An 18,897-nucleotide genomic window follows, 5' to 3' on the forward strand; every position below is an offset into this window, starting at 1 on the left:
CTTAGCACACTGGGCCAAAACGCTGGCAGGAATGTGTTAGCTGGAAAATTTATAATGTCCAATAATGGACCAACTATATTGGTATTTATAAAAAGCAACTTACATTATTTGGAAATATATTGTAAAGCCCTGAAAGGATTTAAAAAAGTTTTTTCATGTATTTTACTATCCTTAATTACCACATCCAGGAAACCAGAGTTGGAGAATGATGATAATGACTACCCTTAATTTATGTTGGTTGAAAACGTGTTAAGGTCTGGTAAATAACTTGATTAACTCTCACTGATTGCCATTACAGGGAGGGTGACATCCGTGGTGAAAGACCAAATGAATTCCGCAACCCTATTTGGAGTACGGATGAAGATGATGACGATGACGATTTCAGGTATATGTATCTTTCAGTAGATATATAAATGCAGATGGAAAGCAAACATTTGAAATATTTTTAACATCAACGTTAATAATATTCTGTTAAAATTTGTTAAAAATTGGCAGGAAGAGAACAGATTGAAAGATTGTAGGCCTATTGATTCATTCTTAAATTGAGAGATGAAGAGTCATTTGATGTAGGGTATACTTCTGTTAATTTTTAGATCATTTTTGTGCACTGAAAATATCTACAATTTCTTGAGATTTGAATTCCCAACATTTGATATGAGGATGGTTGTATAGTTTTACTTCTCCTTGCACGGAAACCTTTTCTTTTTTCTAAACTCATTAAACAGAGGCTTGACATAGAATAGAAACCTTTGGTAGAGTGAAATCTCATGGAAGCAAATTGTGGAGTGAATAGATAAAACTGCATTGTTATCTCCCAATTAGATTTTGCCTCGCTGGCAAGAAAAAGGTATTTTGAACGAGTATTCATGGAGTAACAGCTCCTATATCTGTTACTGCGCACTTCCTTGCTCAAAAATGTAATCGTGTGAAAATTTGTAAATCTCGATACAAGCACGGCTGAAAGAAAAAAGCAAATTACCATAGACATTTGTTGGCTAGAGATTGCACACGTGTGTTTTTAGAGCTACCGACTGCATTTCACTTTCATAACATAACAAGTATACACTGCTCTCACAGTCACAGATGACCACCAACTGGGGAGACTTTTTCTGTGTTACACAATCTTAAAGATAATCCAGCTAAGAACATGTTACACAGTTATTTAACTATAATATACTGTGTATCCCATAAATACTTCTTGCGTGTTAAGTGTCTGGTCAGGAGTGATCCTGCTATCGTATGCGACAGACGGTACTACCTGCGACTGTCTGGCCGAGGGTTGGGCGGCCGACACCAAACCCGACAAACTAGGGGAAGACCAACAGCTATGGGTGGAGGAGTTTTCCCCTAGAAGGTTTGATGAGACCCTTGTGTAGGAAATGACACATAAATTCATCAGCTGCTGCCTTGCAGTGAGGTAGGGGACTGCCAAAGGCTAAGGGAGAATACCCCTGACAGAAAATCCCCAGCACTGTTAGGCTTAGCAAGTCAACTGAAAGGTTATATCGATTGCTTTCAACTACAAAACGAGCCTCGGAACGTAAAAATACTGGATAGACGCATCTTCTCAAACATCTGCAACGTATGATGACCGTAAGGCTGATGTTCAAGTATGATGATCTGGGAAGAAGCCCAAAAGAAAGAGTCCTAAACACAGAATTGGAACATTAAATATCCTGACCCTGACTGGCAAAAGCGAGGAGCTGATAGATATGATGGAAAGGAGGAACCTCTGTATTCTTGGCCTGAGTGAGACAAAGTGGAAGGTAAGAGGAAAAAGAAAACTAAGAAAAGGATACAAACTACATTGGAATGGAAATAAATCAGAAGCCAAAAATGGTGTAGGTTTTATATTAAGAGAGGACATTGATGTCATCAGTGAGGTAATATTCGTTAATGAAAGAATTATTAAGTTGAACATCTCTCTTAACAAGAGTGTGCTGACAGTAGTCCAGGTGTATGCCCCACAGACTGGCTGTAACAAAGAGGAAAAAGAACAATTCCAAACTGATTTAGAAGAAGCTATAGAAAGAGAGAAAAATATCATAGTAATGGGAGATCTAAATGCTCAAGTCGGATCAGACAGGCTTGGATATGAAAATGTACTGGGTCCACATGGTTATGGAGACAGGAACCTAGAAGGAGAAAGTCTTCTAGATCTATGTGTAAGGAATGGCTTGAGAATAAACAACAGTTGGTTTCAGAAGCAGCTAAGTCATAAACTAACAAGATACAGTTGGAATGGAAATACTAAAACTCTGATAGATTATTTTATATCCGACAATGAAGCAGGAAAGACCATATGTGATGTCAGAGTTATACCAAGTGAAAGCCTGGACAGTGACCACAGACATCTCCTCGCAACAATAAAGCACATTGAAATTTATAGACCTCAGAAATACAGGAAACCAAAAATCAAGACATGGGAGCTAAAGAAGGCAGAGAAACAAGTTGAATACACAAAAAAGTGACCAATAAATTACCATCAGATGCATTACAAGAAGGCAACATCGAGTGGACTAGATTCAAAGAAAGAATTGTTGGAGCTGCAGTAGAAGTTTGTGGTAAAACTAATAGCAAAATGAAGGCAAAAGAAACTCCTTGGTGGAACGATCGGGTGAAGATTGCTGTGAAAGTGAAAAATGAAACCAGAAAAACCAGAGACAAAGAAATGCAAAAAGGAAGTCGAAGGAATGAATCTAGAGTAAACGAACTGCAGCAGAAATACAGAGATCAGAAGCTATGAGTAAAGAAAATTGTGGCCGAAGAAAAACGAAAAGCTTGGACTGATTTTACAGATAAACTACAGCAAGACAGCAAAGCTAATTCTAAACTACTTTACCGAACAATACAAAATATAAGAAGAGACAATGAATACATATCAGCAATAGAGGAAGCAGATGGTAACATAGTTAGGAAAGAGACAGAAATAAGGAAGATCATGAAATCCTATTTTGATAATTTATACAACAGCACTGGGAAAGACTCCAATGATGTAACCATGCAGGTCAGTTTAAGCTGCAATGATGAGCCTGACCAAGAGAGCCCGCCAACATGGAAGGAAGTAGAGACGGCCCTTAATACTATGCCCAAAGAAAGATCAGCAGGATGAAGTCGGTGCAGATATGATCAAAGCAACTGGTGCAATAGGAATACAGTGGCTTCATAGAGTAATTAATGCAATATGGAAGGATAGGAAAGTCCCAGATGATTGGAAAAAAGGGAATAATAATAATACCTCTCTTCAAAAAAAGGAAGCCAGAAGAAATTTAACAGTTATAGAGGGATCACTTTATTGTGTCATGGTTTGAAAATATTTGAGTAAATACTTGAAAAAAAAAAAAGGGCTAAGGAAAATAATAGAACCACAACTACAGGAAGAACAATATGGATTCAGAGAACACCGATCAAGTACCGATCTCATATTTGCACTTGGAATACTGTTAGAAAAGCATTGTGAGGAGGGCAAAGACTTAACACTAGTGTTTTTGGATCTCGAAAAAGCATTTGATAGTGTTCCAAGGAAGACTATATGGGAATGTTTAAGAAAGAAAAATGTTCCCAAAGGGCTTATCCAGAAAGTTAAAATGCTTTACGAAGACTGCTACAGTTGCGTACAGATAGGAAACGGTAATTCTGATTGGTTCCAAACCACTAAAGGAGTGCAACAAGGCAGTACCCTTTCACCATTACTTTTTATCACTGTCATGGATGAAGTAATGAAAGAAATTAAGCAGAAGAACAATATGGACATCATGCATTTGCATTTGCAGATGATGTAGTAATTTGGGGAAATACAGAGAAGGAAGTCCAAGAGAGGCTGAACACCTGGAATGAACATTTGAAAGCACATGAATTAACAATAAATAAATCGAAAACTGTTACTATGTCTGTCAACAGGCAGAAGAAGAAAGGAAAAATAATGCTGAAAGGTACACAGCTGGAAACAGTAGACCAATATAAATATCTTGGGTGCATCATTTCAAGTGATAACAGAATACAGCATAAGATTAACAACCGCATTCAAAAATCAGCTCAGTTTTACCATCAAGTTCGAAACCTCCTCTGGAATGAACAAGTTCCCTTAAGTAATGAACGTAAGTTTTCGTGGCTCATTGTATTAACATAAAGAAATAAAGAAATAAATGAACTGGATTAAAGCCACATCCTGCTAAGCACTGTACACAGTGGCTGATCACAACATGTCAACAAGCTCGTTAAGAGATAGCGAAATAGGAAGCGAGAGACCTCCCACACTACCTACTTGGCCATGCCCCACCTGTCACTCAGAAGTACGTCTACATGCATGTTTCTTTTCTCACATTCCTCTTATAATATTTCATAGCCTGATGGCAAGTGCCACATGAGTAAGATTGCTCTGTAAACATCCCACTTGGTTCATATAATAAGTTGCAGAAAGTGTTGGCCTGTGTGAAATTGTGGTACATAAATTGGTTAGGTTCATTTTTACACTCCCATCGTGGCAAAAGGTCCATAAGAAAATAAATGAGTTTGAACGTGATGAAGGACTTTAAGCCTGCTTGGACTCTGCAAGTGCTTAAAGGTATTCGAGCGACCTGAAGAAACAGCTGAGCACAGTAGAGGATGAGGCAATTGTTTACTGTTTCACGTTGTCCTGAAAGACAGTTGAGCTGTCACATGGGCACTACCACAATCAAGATACAGTAGTGTGGTGAAGGGTAGAGTCTGTCACAAGTGTCGTGGACGTCAGGATGAGAGAATATGTGTTTTAAAAGACAACACAAAGACTTATATATGCACAATTGTGCAGTTAAATGCCGTATCTATGTAGGAGGGACTGTCAGTTTCTGCTATTGTGTTATTAGTTTACATTTGTTTGGTGAGTGTGTGTATTCAGTGCTGTACTCTGGTAAACTCATCTTGTTCTTTGTACCTATTATCCCTTACATTCTTTACCACTCCTTTCAACTCAGCCATGCAGTAACAGGACCCATTCTGAGGAGAGAGCTGATGGAACCCCTGAGAGTTTTCTACTGTTGCCACAGAGTGAGTTGGCCGTGTGGTTGAGGCAAGCAGCTGTAAGCTTGCGTTTGGAAGATAGTGGGTTTGAACCCCACTGTCGGCAGCCCTGAAGATGGTTTTCCTTGGTTTCCTATTTTCACACCACGGCCACTTCTCAACATTCCCAGGCCTTTCCTAACCCATCGTTGTTATAAGATCTGTCTGTGTCGGTGCGACGTTAAGCAGCTGGTAAAAAAAAAAAAATGTACAGTTGAGACTTAAAATCACTGTTGATCGCAGCTCACCTGGAAGAACATGTTACTGTACACAAAATACACAGCACTAATTCGTTCAGTCACACTTCAAAATTAGTAAGGTAAAGAGACAAGTAGGGAGGAAAGCAGAATTCAAGCCTAAGAAATGAAATAGTGAAGAAATATGAAAGAAATGAAACAAAGATGTTAGGAAAATGTAATAGAAAACTGAAATGATAGAATTGAGAGGAATAAACTAAGATTGTTTGCACATGTAAAGAGGATGGAGGAGATAAGAATACCAAACAGATGATGGAGATGAAGTTCGAGGGAAAGAGAGAGAGAGTGGGAAATGTTGAATAAGGTAAACCAATTCTTAAAGAGGAAGAAGAATAAGCCAAGACTGGGACAAAATAGTAGAAGGAGGAGCAAGGTAAAGAAGTGGCAGGAGCTGGATAAGGGGAAAGGTGCATTATATTGGTATATCAGGTATGTGGCCTCACTGAGCAAAAGAATTCTAGAATAAATAAGACTTACTACATCTAGTAGTACATGTTTCGTTCCTTAGGAACATCCTCGGCTACTTGTTTCATTGCTTACATGACAAGGTTTTTTACAATTTAAAAATTTTTCGTTAAAAACCATCTTTAAGTTGTACCTTAATTATACTTTAAATAAAACTAATAAGGAGTGGAGCGGGGAGTTAAATGGGGGCAGTGGGCTGAGGAATGGAAGAACAGTTATACATACGAAAATGTGTGTTTCTTTATTTTTAAAGGAGATTCCAAATATCAATTTTTCATGTCTGTAACATCTTCAGTTTTTGAGATATAAGTAATTTAATAAAAGGTATTCAACGTTTTCACCTTTCTTCACGCCTTTTATTGGGATTTTTTGAAGAAAAAAAACATGTTTCCTTATTTTTAAAGGATTTTTCAAATTTGAATTTTCACGTCTGTAAACTTTTCAGTTTTTGAAATAGAGATGTATTCATTTAAACAATTCATCCCCCCTTTTCACCCCCTTAGTGACGGAATATCCAAAAATCCTCCATTAGTGAGCACCTACACTAATATAAATGTATCCCCAAAATTTCATTTCTTTATGCCCAGTAGTTTTGGCTCGGCAATGATGAATCAGTCAGTCAGGACATGTTATTTTATATAAATAGATTAAATGTGAAATAATTGTGTTCTGAAACCTTATGTCATCCTCATCTTCATCATCAATGTTCCGCTTCCGTCACCCAGGTGTGGTTATCAAGCCTCCTCCACTCCTTCCTGTCCTTCCACGTTTCCTGCTCCATTACTACTGCCACATCCAATCCAGCTTCTCTAATGTCCTTCCAAATCTGATCCATCCACCTTCTTCTTGGTCTTCCAACTGATCTGTTTCCCTTAACTTCTCTTTCCAATTCCCTTGCTACCCGTTCCTTTCCAATTCTTTTTACATGCTCGAACCATCTCAGTCTTGCTTACTGTATCTTCTGTACTAACGGTTCTATATTTAGTTCTTCTCTAATTTTAATATTGTGAATTCTATCTCATCTTGTCTTTTTGACCGATGTTCTTAAAAATTTCACTTCTGCTGCTTGGATCTTGCTATGTTGTCTCTTAGTTACCAGCGTTTCATCACTACTGATACTCTGTTGTACACATTTTATGATTTCATCCATCAATATAATAAACAATAATGGTGACAGTGCACTTCCTTGCTTGAGACCTTTTTTTGTATTAAATGTTTGTCACTACTCCCCACTTGTACACTGGTTTTACTCTCATGCTACAACATTTTTATCTTGTTAACTAATGATTTTGGTATATTCCTTTTCAGTAAGCATTCACATGTTTTTTTTTTTTTTAAACTGTGTCATAAGCTTTTTTCAAATCCAAAAATACAAAGATGCCTTGTTCCTTTCTAGATGTTTTTCCATTATTGTTCGCACTGTAAATATCAAATCTATTGTTGATCTATTCGGTCTAAAGCCATATTGTTCTTCCGCTAACTGTGTTTCTACTATGTCCCTCAGTCTTTTGTTTATGACTTCCTCCATTATTTTTACCCGATGTGATAATAGAGTTATACCTCTATAATTTTCACATTTCTTGCTATTTCCTATTTTTGAACAATGGTACAATGCTGCCTTATTACCAACCTTCAGGTATCCTTTCATCCTTCCATATGGCATTGAGGGCTTGGTATAGCCACTGTAGTCCAATGCTTCCTGCTGCCTCAATCATATCAGCATTGAATTTGTCATTTCCACTTGCTTTATCTTTGGTCATTGCTTGCACTGCCCTTTCAAGTTCCAACCATGTTATCAGGTTCTCTTCTTTTTCTTTATTTGTTATTTCCATTTTCTTATCTCCTTCTTCCTCTGAGCAGTCATCCTCTTTATAAAGTTTTTCAAAATACTTTCCCATCACCTTCTGAAGACCATTTTCGTCATGTACTATGGATCCATCTTCTCTCTCTAATGCCTTGATTTTTTCTTGATTTATTCTTTTCGATTCCATTACTCGGTATAATATTTTCTGATTTCCTCGACTATCTTGCTCAATTTTGTTGGTAAACTCTCCCCAACATTTCTCCTTTTCTTCATTGATACCCTTCTTTACTTGTAGTTTCAATCTTTTGTATTCCACTTGTAACCTTTCTATCTTATTCTCTTCCCTCTGATACATTTTTTGCTTAAATTGTTCCACTCTTCTTCTCCACTTCCTATTTCCATGTTAAGCAACTTCCTTTTTATCCAGTCTTGGAGTGCCATTCTTTATCCTCCTCCTCGTATTCCCAAATCCTGATCTTTGGTTTCTTCTTCAGTACAATTTTAGGAATTTTTACTTGTTTTAATTCCACAATTAATAATCTATGATCACCTTCCATACTTTCACAGGGGATTATAATTGTATTCTTGATGTATCTTCCCCATTCTCAGTCTGTTGTTATAAAATCGATGAGTGTTCCATACTGTCCATCCCAACTATATTGGCTGATCTTATGGCTGTGCCTCTTCATAGACAATGTGTTCTTTATTATCGGGTTATTTCTGATACAAAAGTCCAACAGTTTCACTCCATCTTCATTTCTATCACCATACCCATGTGGGCCCAAAACATTCTCATATCCCATTCTATCAGTTCCCACATTTGCATTCAGATCTCCCCATTATCATAATCCCATTTCCAGCAATATGTGTTGCCAGTTCATTGAAGAACTCTTCTTTTCCTTCCTCACTACGTCCTGTCTATGTAGCATACACCTGTACTATCTTCAGTAGTTCCTTGTTAACATGTAATATGTATTATTATAATTCTTCCATTCACATACTCAACTTCAGCTATTGGTTCAACATTTTGATTCACTATAAATCCCACTCCTTTTCTTAGTTTCTTCATTCCTTTCCCTTTCCATTTTGACTTAATCCCAGGATGTCGAGTTTTTGTCTCCATTTTACATTCTCCATTTTCCCTCCCATTCATTGTTAAAATATTTATTGTTCTATGATCTAACATTTGCACGAACATCAGCATTACCATCATACTGTGCAACTGTAGCCAGAGACTTGTCAATTCCATATGAGGCTTGTATTATAGTTGAAAGCGAATAAAACTTTACTGATCTGCTGACCTGCAAAGCCTAATGCATCTGAGGATTTTCTTTCAGGGTTTACTCCCTTAACCTTTGAAGTATGTTAATAAATTATAAACTATAAATTTCATTCTATTCCATATTTAAGTCAAATGTTTGTCCCATTATTCATAACAATTTAAATAAACACAGTGGCCTGAGCCCACTAGAAATTCAAGATTTGATCTCTATTCTAAAAATGGTTTTGAATAAAAATTATTTCACATTTGTATACAAGATGGGTTAGCTATTGGATCGCCAGCATCAGGCATCCTAGCTGAAATCTAGGTGGATCATTTAGAACACCCAAAATTAGTGATAACATCTATAGTAATATTATTTTCTTAGGCAAGGTATGTGGATCATGAACTAAGGTGCAATTGATGCCATCACCACTCTATCCAATCTTAATCGCATTGACCCACACATCAAGTTTACACTAAAATCAGAAAATAAGAAACTTGAATTATTTACATCTAACCATCATCAGACAACCTGGTTCGTTGAGCTACACGACTTTTATAAAACCAATGAAAACTGCCAACACAATTCATCAAGATTCCATACACCTACATACCCATAAATATATAGAAAGGGATCGGGAGAAAAATAAACCGGATCTTACTAGAGACAAGGCAGGGATCAGAAACCTTGAACCATTATACCAAAACAAGAAATTGGACATTAAAAAGAACAGTTACAGAAGGAAAGACCAAGGCATGGAATATATTCACTCAGAAACTGGGGGAAGACTACTGTATAGTGTTATCAGAGGTAAAAGGAAACCAATGAATACCATAAAGACACTTGAAGATGAAAATGGAAATCTGGTTAGGACAGAAAGTGATATGAGAGAAGTCCTGAAGAATCATTTTGACAACCTACTGAATAGACCAGTTCAAGAACTAAATACACAACCGGAAATCCAAGCCTACAATGAAGAACTTCCCATCACCTGGACAGAAACTGAGACAGCCTTAAAATCTATGCCTAAAGGAAAATCTTCAGATGCAGATGAAGTGAATGTGGACATCCAAGGGATACAATGGCTGCAGAGAGTACTAAATGCCGTATGGACAGACAACAAAATAAACTACTTTCACATTTAGTAATAAACAAGTCTACCATATCACGAACATACTTAAAAAGCATGTCAAAATAGCCTTCAAAACTTATAACAGAAAAACAGATATTTTACACAGTATCAACTCCACTAATCATAGAAACAAATTCACCAAGTCAGGTGTTTATAGACTTAGTTGCAATAGTTTTGACTCATCTTACGTTGCTCAGACAAATAGGGCTTTCCGCAAGAGATTTCTTTCCCTGATTGCTGCTCTCACTCTTTCATTCTGCCAAGGTGTTTCCTTCTCCCTTATTTTCATACTTAACTTTTCCACAAACTTCAGTTGCTTTCTTAACCAATGTGTCCCTTAGTCTGGTCCATTCTGCCTCTCCATTTTTCCTTTCATCTCTTAGTAGCAGGGTTTTTATCCGGTTCTGATACTCAGTTCTCTTATCTGGTTTCTGGAGTTCCCATACTTTTATTTTTGGCATTTTCCTGTTCTGTACTTTTGGCATATAGAAGTTTCTCAGGTCCGCTACTAATAGATGGTATCACTGTCAAGGCTCTCGCTGGGTACTACTCTGACATCTGTTACCATTCTACTCCTTTCTTCATCTGAGATGACATAATCAATTACCGTCTTTTGTAGTCCATCCAAACTGTATCATGTTATCTTATGGCTCTGTCTCTTCTTGAACCAACTATTTTTCACCACGCACCCATTCCTCATACAGTAGCCGGGCTGAGTGGCTCAGACGGTTGAGGCGCTGGTCGGCCCCAACTTGGCAGGTTTGATCCTGGCTCAGTCCAGTGGTATTTGAAGGTGCTCACATATGTCAGCCTCATGTCAGTAGATTTACTTTCATATAAAAGAACGCTGTGGGACTAAATTCCGGCACCTCGGCGTCTCCGAAAACTGTAAAAGTAGTTAGTGTGATGTTAATCAGTTAACATTATTATTATCACAAACAGATAGGAGCTTCCATATAAGATACTTAGAGCATGTCAGCGCCCTGAAATATAACAAATATTTGGCTATGGGACTAATTTCAACCATGACGTGAAAATTCTTGGTTACAGAAAAAGTTCAATATTACAGAAAAAATTTCCATCCATCTGGAACAGTTTTTCGATCCTAACTTCAATCTTAATGAAATTTCAGAGAAATCAATCATTTTATTTGACGTTTAAATCTATATCTTGTCTCAGATAAAAATAATTATTTCTTTTATAATCTCTTTAAATTTCCCTCTCAGCAGCATTCTTTCTTTCTGCATCCTTCAGCCCCAGCTTGGACACCCATCCTTCCTTTGTTTCCATGGCCTGCCTGTTTCTTCCTGCACGTCAGGTCTACAGCTTTGCCATCAGCTGGTAATAAAGAACACATGGTTTATGAAGAGGAATAGCCATAAGATCAGCCAATATGGACAGTATGGAACACTCATCGATTTTATAATAACAGACCGAGATTGGGGAAGATACGTCATGAATACAAAGATAACCCCCAGTGAAAGTATGGAAGGTGATCATTGTGGATTTAAAACGAGTAAAAATCCCTAAATTTTATTGAAGAAGAAACCAAAGATCAGGAATTGGGAATACGAGGAGGATAAAAGAATGGCATTCCAGGATTGTATGAAATGGAAGTTGCCAAACACGGAAATACAAAGTATAGAAGAAGAGTGGGACAATTTAAGACAGACATTTGTGGAAGCAGCTATTGAGGTACGCAGGAAAACAAAAGCGAAGATTAAGGGAAAGGAGACACAATGGTGGACAGACAAAATAAAAAATAGAAAGGAGCAAGGTGAAGAAAGAAATGGATAAGAAAAAGCAAAAAACGTATCAGAGGGATGAGAATAAGATAGAAAGGTTACATGTGGAATACAAAAGATTGAAACTGCAAGTAAAGAGGAGTATCAAGGAAGAAAAGGAGAAATGTTGGGGAGAGTTTATCAACAAAATTGAGGAAGATAGTCGAGGAAATCAGAAACTATTATACAGAGTAATAAAATCGAAAAGAATAAATCAAGAAAAAATCAAGGCATTAGAGAGAGAAGATGGATCCATAGTACATGACGAAAATGGTCTTCAGAATGTGATGGGAAAGTATTTTGAAAAACTTTATAATGAGGATGACTGCTCAGAGGAAGAAGGAGATCAGAAAATGGAAATAATAGATGGAGAAAAAGAAGAGAACCCAATAACATTGTTGGAACTTGACAGGGCAGTGAAAGCAATGACCAAAGGTAAAGCAAGTGGAAAAGACTAATTCAATGCTGATATGATTAAGGCAGCAGGAAGCATTGAACTAGAGTGGCTACACCGAGCCCTCAATGCCATATGGAAGGATGAAAGGATACCTGAAGATTGGTAACAAGGAAGCATTGTACCACTGTTCAAAAAAGGAAATAGGAAGAAATGTGAAAATTATAGAGGTATAACCCTATTATCACATGGGCTAAAAATAATGGAGAAAGTCGTAGACAAAAGACTGAGGGATATAATAGAAACACAGTTAGAGGAAGAACAATATGGGTTAGACTGAATAGATCAACAATAGACTTGATATTTACAGTGCGACCGATAATGGAAAAACGTCTGGAAAGGAACAAGGAAATCATCTTCATATTTTTGGATTTGGAAAACATGTATGGGAATACCTACTGAAAAGGAATGTACCAAAATCATTAATTAACATGATAAAAATGTTTTATCATGAGAGTAAAAGCAGTGTACAAGTGGGGAGTGGTGAATCTGAAACATTATTGTTTATTATATTGATGGATGAAATCATAAAACGTGTAAAACATATTATCAGTAGTGATGAAGTGAATGATTTGGTATTGAATAGGTGGAAACCTTAGCTTTTGTTTTACATTATATTGCCTGCAGTGCGGAATAATATGAAATATATTACCTATGATTCTGTGACTTGGCGCCTCTTCATCCAGGCAGCCTTGATTCTACTTCGAACATCTGGGAGCGTGTCATCATTCTATTGGATATTTAAATTGAGATGTTGTGAGAATCTCAACACCGTCGATGTTAATTGACCTATCACTTTGTATCCCACACTCTAGGAACTCTCTCTTCCCGACGTTAAGTCGCAGAGTCTTACAATTACTTGCAAAGTTAAGTCGCAGGCCGTATCTGCCCAAGGAGTTTTCCAACATTGGACTAGTTGTTGCAGATCTTGACGGGATTCACAGGCGACCATAACGTCATTAGCGTAGAGTCCAAGCCGGTGGTTTAACACTTCTGTGCTGATGGTGTTGAGACAGAGGATGAAAAGAAGCAGAGATAGAACCGATCCCTGATGAACGCCAACTTGAATGCGAAATGGTGCTGACATTCCAACAGCACATCGGACAGAGCTGGTGGCATTCCGATATAGAAGCTGGATCCATTGTATATATACTTCTGGTACATCATGCAGCCTGAGTGCATGCCGAATAAGATCACGAGGCACCCTGTCAAAGGCCATTTTGAGATCCAAGAAAGCGATGTGGAGTGGTTTCTTCTTTTCATTGTGACGTTCTATCAAAAGACGTGTTGCGTGTATAGCGTTATCGTTCCTCATAAAGCCACATTGGTTTGAGGCAGTGTGAACTATGTGACGAAGTTGTGCGTCTAGGACATGCTCGAAGATCTTCATTGTATGACAAAGCAGACAAACTGGTCAATTCTTGGAGCAGTTTCTGACATCCCCTTTCCCTTTCCAGATGGGATTTGTAACACTGGTAAGCCAACTGGAAGGGGCACAGTCTTCATCAATTACCTTGTTGAATAGGTCTGCCAGGAATGTAGTATCTTCCACACCTCTGATGGAAGGTCATCCGGTCCAGTTGCCTTTCCGTTTTTCATTTTTTTTTAAATGGCAACCTCTACTTCAGCAACCGTGATGGGTGGAGCTGGACCATGCACAGAATCTACTGTTGGTATTGACAGGTGTAGGAATTTTTCATTGGAGATTTCTTTGAAATGTTTCTTTCATTGGTCAAGGATCTCATTGATCCTTGTAGTTGTTTCTGGTGTTCTTCCTTTATGGTCATGACATGTCCAATATCCTTTGTGGAACAGTGACGATTTCTCACTAGTTAGTGAATATTTTTCTCCCTCTGGGGTGTTGAGTTTATCATACAGTACATGTCTCTATAATATTCTTCTTTTGCTTTTGCTACTTCTTGTTTTGCTAGTGACTTTACTCATCTATATTGTTGACGATCAGCATCAACTCCCGAATTGACCCAGGTCTTATAGGCTAATTTCTTTGCTTTAATGGCCTCTTGTACATGTTTGCCCCAACACCAAACCACCTTGTTGATGAAAAGACATCCATGTTTTGTTGTACCCACAATGGTCGTGGCACAGGTCTTTATGTGTTTGGTGATTTTTGTCCAGGCCTCGTTGTCATGTTGTCCATGTTGTACAATTAAAGGACTGAGAGAGGTTTTCAGCTGGGTGTAATGCTGCTTTATTGTTCACCATTAATTTTCTCATACATAGACTTCAGGGTTTTTCTACAGAGATCGAGGCGCATTCTAAAACTGAGGAGGAGCAAATGACGTTAAGGTGCAATATTATCAGATGGAATAACCGTAGTGTCATTGACTGACTTCGTACTAACCAGTAATCAATCTGTGTACTTCGTCCACCACTGCTAAAAGTAATGAGGTGAGAGGGATGCTTTCTGAAAAAAGTGTTGGCTATTGCCAAGTCAGATGCCATAGCACAATCCAGGATTCTGTTCCCATTCTCATTTCTCTCTCCAAAGAACTGACCTCTATGTATTCTATCATATTTATCCCTATTTTCCCCAACATGTCCATTTAAGTTACCACCAATAAAGAGGAGCTCGTTTTCCTCAATAGATTGTGCAACATACCAAAGGAAACAGAAAATGAACACGGTCAAATCAACCAAATACAAGAACAAGGAACAAATGTTAATTACCTTGGGTGCAGTAAGCTACAAAATTAAAACATGCGTGAGGCCCAAAATTAATTAAATGTAGAGAGACCAGGATCTTAAACAAAAATGTACACTTGACAAGTTAGTAAAGGCACTAAGTATAGCAAATGAGAACACCAAAATAAAGGTGGAATCAAAATTTTAATTAATAAATAATAATTAATATTTAATAAATAATTACATCAGTTAGAACTGGAAGAAAATTGAAATGCTGATACCTTTTAACAAAGATTAAAGAAGCCAGTAATTTTGAACTCACATGACCTAACTCAATTCCAGAAAGAAAAATGATGAAAAGAGTTAAATAAAGGTGGTGGAAGATTAAGGCATGGTCTTAATTTTTAGTTACCTTATCATCCATCAAGATTACATAATACTATTATGCTGCTAATGCGTTGTAAACACTGCTACCTCTTTTAGATATAATTTTTACTTTAAAGTGTGAACTTTCGTTACATGAATTGTATCAATGTGTGTATATTGTTGTGTATATATGAATGTATGTATGCACATCACGAGAAAACGGTTGAAGAGAATTTAATGAAAATCGGTATATAAAGTCAGGGAAGGCCTAAAATTTAATTCTCAAATATTTATGTTATTATTGGCCCTATCGATAAATACTACACAATTAAAGTTATATATTATTAAATTACCTATCATTTATGTCTTATAAATTTTTACCGTACCGGCTATGATAACAGAGATTAATGAATTTGGATTTTTGTTGCTAAGTCCATATTAGTGCCGAGGTACGAGAAAATGGGTGAACAGAATTTAATGAAAATCGGTATGTAAAGTCGGAGAATGAGGAACTACCGTCTGCGCTATAAATAATTTTATTCACCGTGTTCGAAATGGTAGTTTCGGGGAAGGTGCCAAAAATTTAATTTTTAATTACCTATCTTATTGGTCATATCGAAAACTACTATATAACAAAAGTTATAGAGAGTATAATTTCTGATTATTTATGTCTTATTCAGTTTTACCATACCGACTATAATAATATTGGTAGTGATGGTGATTAAATTATGAAGATGATTATAAGAACGAGAAAAAAGCCATGAAGGAACGGTACGGTAGCTTGAATAATAACACAGAGAGAGTCATGAAAGAAAGGAGGACTCACTCTACATTAGATGCTCTAATATCACAGAGTCGGAAGAAAATTAAATGTGAAGGCCTGCAATATAGATAGCTCATAAAATTGATCAACAATAACATTACATTGACCATTGTTTGTTGTGATGGGCTTTCTGTATTCTGCTGCCATTTATCTCCAATAGATGGGATTACTGCTGCATATCTAGTATAACAGTCTACCTGAATATTGGTGGGAAGTACCGTAGCTGGGGAGTTAGATTTCTCTCTTCTTTAGCATGCCGTTCCTCTAGTTCATAAATTTTCTGATACTACTGGTACGTAACACACTGGATCATCATAGTATTCCAGCTTTTCGATCCCTACTCTGAGGCAGTGATTGGAATGAGCAGTGTGCACACTTAAATGGAATAACCACGAACCTACTACACTGGCGGAGCAGGGGGAGAGGTGATGCTCCCACGTGGGGGGATAAGGGGTCCTAACCAGCTTGCCGGCAGACTTGAGCGAAATAAAATAGCTCTCGCAGACCAAACACATATCCCTTTGTGGGTGGGGGACGCAGGCGAAGAATACACCTACGGTATCCCCTGCCTGTCGTAAGAGGTGACTAAAAGGGGTGACCAAAGGGATGATCGAATTAGAACCATGAGACTACTTGTAAATAGTACCACCATGGGTCGCTTTTACTTGCGTGTACTACCACTATGTTAGGTACACAATAGGTTTGTGGTTAGTAGCGACAGTGTGTGAATCAGGGTCAGTTTTACAGTACCTGTGATTAGTACCTCTGTATGAGTGACACCATGGGTCTGGCTTGCCTATGATTAATATCCACTATGTGAGGAACACCACGGGATAGTATGAGTTCCTCTGATTAGTACACCTATGTGAGGAACAAGATAGGTTTGCGTTGCCTGTAAATGGTGCTGCAATATGAGAAACACCATAAGTCTGTGTTACATGTGCGCATTACATTACCTGTGAGTAGTACCATAATGTGTGGAATACCGCAAGTCTACGCTACTTTTGATTAGTACCGCAACATGGCAAATACCATGGTTCTACTTTCCTAGTGATAAGTACCATTATGAGGGGGCGATGACCTGGATTTTGAACCCCTTTAGACTACAAGCATCATTGATTCAGGATTGTGCTCTAGAAGCAATCCCTTGTTTAACGCTAGTTTCTGGGAATGTGGGGGATTGCAGGTCGCATACCTGCCAGCCCTTCCGATTTACTCGGAAAGTTTCCGTTTTTAAACTCGTCTTCCGATTTTCTGATTTATGTTTTACTTCTTCCTATTTTTGAGCAATATAACCTCCAGTACGGTAAATACTCTTCCCCTAGGATAAAATATTGTGCGCTTGTGTAATTTACGCAACCTTATTTTCAAACTTACTTATTTGATGCCTTATTTGGCGAGTGTATCGTTCGTCGCCTTCGTGTATCTTATTTCCCACACACTACAGCACTGTATGTGTTTTACAACTGGGAATTCACGACGGCAATCGTCTTAGAAGCGAGGGAGGCTTATTGTGTGGTTCGCGCGCTGTTAACATCGTTTCTGTGCCTAGTTTCCTGTACGCCACGTGTATTTTCCTTTTTCTTTTTTGCGGTTGTGTGCTTTTTCGCCTGTCGAAGTTGCATATTAATAATGTACGAGACATATTGATCTGTTTTGTATGTGCTAGTTTCGTGTACTTCAGGGAATTTGTGTTCATTCTTAGTTCATAATTTTAATGCGTGAATGTACTTCAGAGAGTTGTGTCGGCGACAGTTTCTGGTATTATCTCTTCATATTATGGCCACAAAACATAACACACATGTGTTCTTCAGAGATAGCTATAAAATTGAATATTTAATTTTCATGTTACAAATAGAGGAACTATTATGCATTTTGTTCCGTGTTTGTTATGTTTTCTTTTAAGCATTTGTACGTTTTCTCACTATAATATTTTAAATTTAATGGTCAATTCGTCTTGTGACTGTAGGTATGGATGACTTTTATGTTGTCCTTTTTCAAGACCGTGACGTAATATACGCGGTGAAATCCAAGATTTAAAAATCTTCCTATATTTGATTTCTAAGAGTTGGCAGGTATGAGGTCGGATCCACTGATTGTTTTAAATTTGTCACCCCAAAACAGGCAACATTAATGAAAATAACACATTAAATCAATAATGATAAGGATAAAGGGAAATATACCAAATGCCGAGACAACAGTTATAACCATCGCAAGTTTCGGAAACACACGTTGCTAGATACAAAAAACAAACAGGATTACCAACATGACAACTAGTGAAGGATGTGGGAAAGCGGGCTGGGATCCCTAAGAGAATTGGAGTATAACTTGACGTTGTAAGGAAAGAAAAGTTAATATGGTTACCCTTCAGTCCACATTTACTGACAAATTAAAAGAAGGCTTAACATGAAAACAGAATGACAGTGAATTAAAACAAAGGTAACATTGACTATAAAGGTGTAACAAAGAATAATGTAAATGAACCACGAGGTTCTTATCCATGACTTTCAGAATATACAAATGTAACATTACAGGAATATGTGCTACTGCACATCAATTACAAAAACATTTCTACCTTACTTTTCTTTAAAGGCGTATTTAACCTGAAAACACAAAACTCTTCACACAAGTGCATGATGAAACTTAGACCGTTGGCATCCTAATTACAGACGGTCATCTTTTAAAGTTACATTGAAGAAAATGAAATCAACTTTACAATTTGATTTACAAGGGAAATGAAAAAAAAGAGAATTTAAAATTAAATCAGAGGCATTTGGAGTTGCTGCCTTTCATAAAACGCTTCAGTGAAAGACGCATAGCTCCAACACTCTTGCATTAAATCGAAACGGAATTACGGGAGGCAA

The 18,897-nt window shown here is 37.5% G+C and overlaps 1 protein-coding gene across 1 annotated transcript in view; it reads left to right on the forward strand.

The window, feature by feature from the left end:
• LOC136857496 (HCLS1-associated protein X-1) overlaps nucleotides 1-18,897 on the forward strand; it is a 330,999-nt gene that overhangs the window by 103,140 nt on the left and 208,962 nt on the right. The window contains exon 2 of the mRNA XM_067136194.2: nucleotides 299-385. Coding sequence (XP_066992295.1) covers nucleotides 299-385 — 87 coding nt within the window. The remainder of the gene's footprint in view (nucleotides 1-298; nucleotides 386-18,897) is intronic.

Source organism: Anabrus simplex, chromosome 1, assembly GCF_040414725.1.
Source record: "Anabrus simplex isolate iqAnaSimp1 chromosome 1, ASM4041472v1, whole genome shotgun sequence".
Lineage (NCBI taxonomy): Eukaryota > Metazoa > Arthropoda > Insecta > Orthoptera > Tettigoniidae > Anabrus > Anabrus simplex.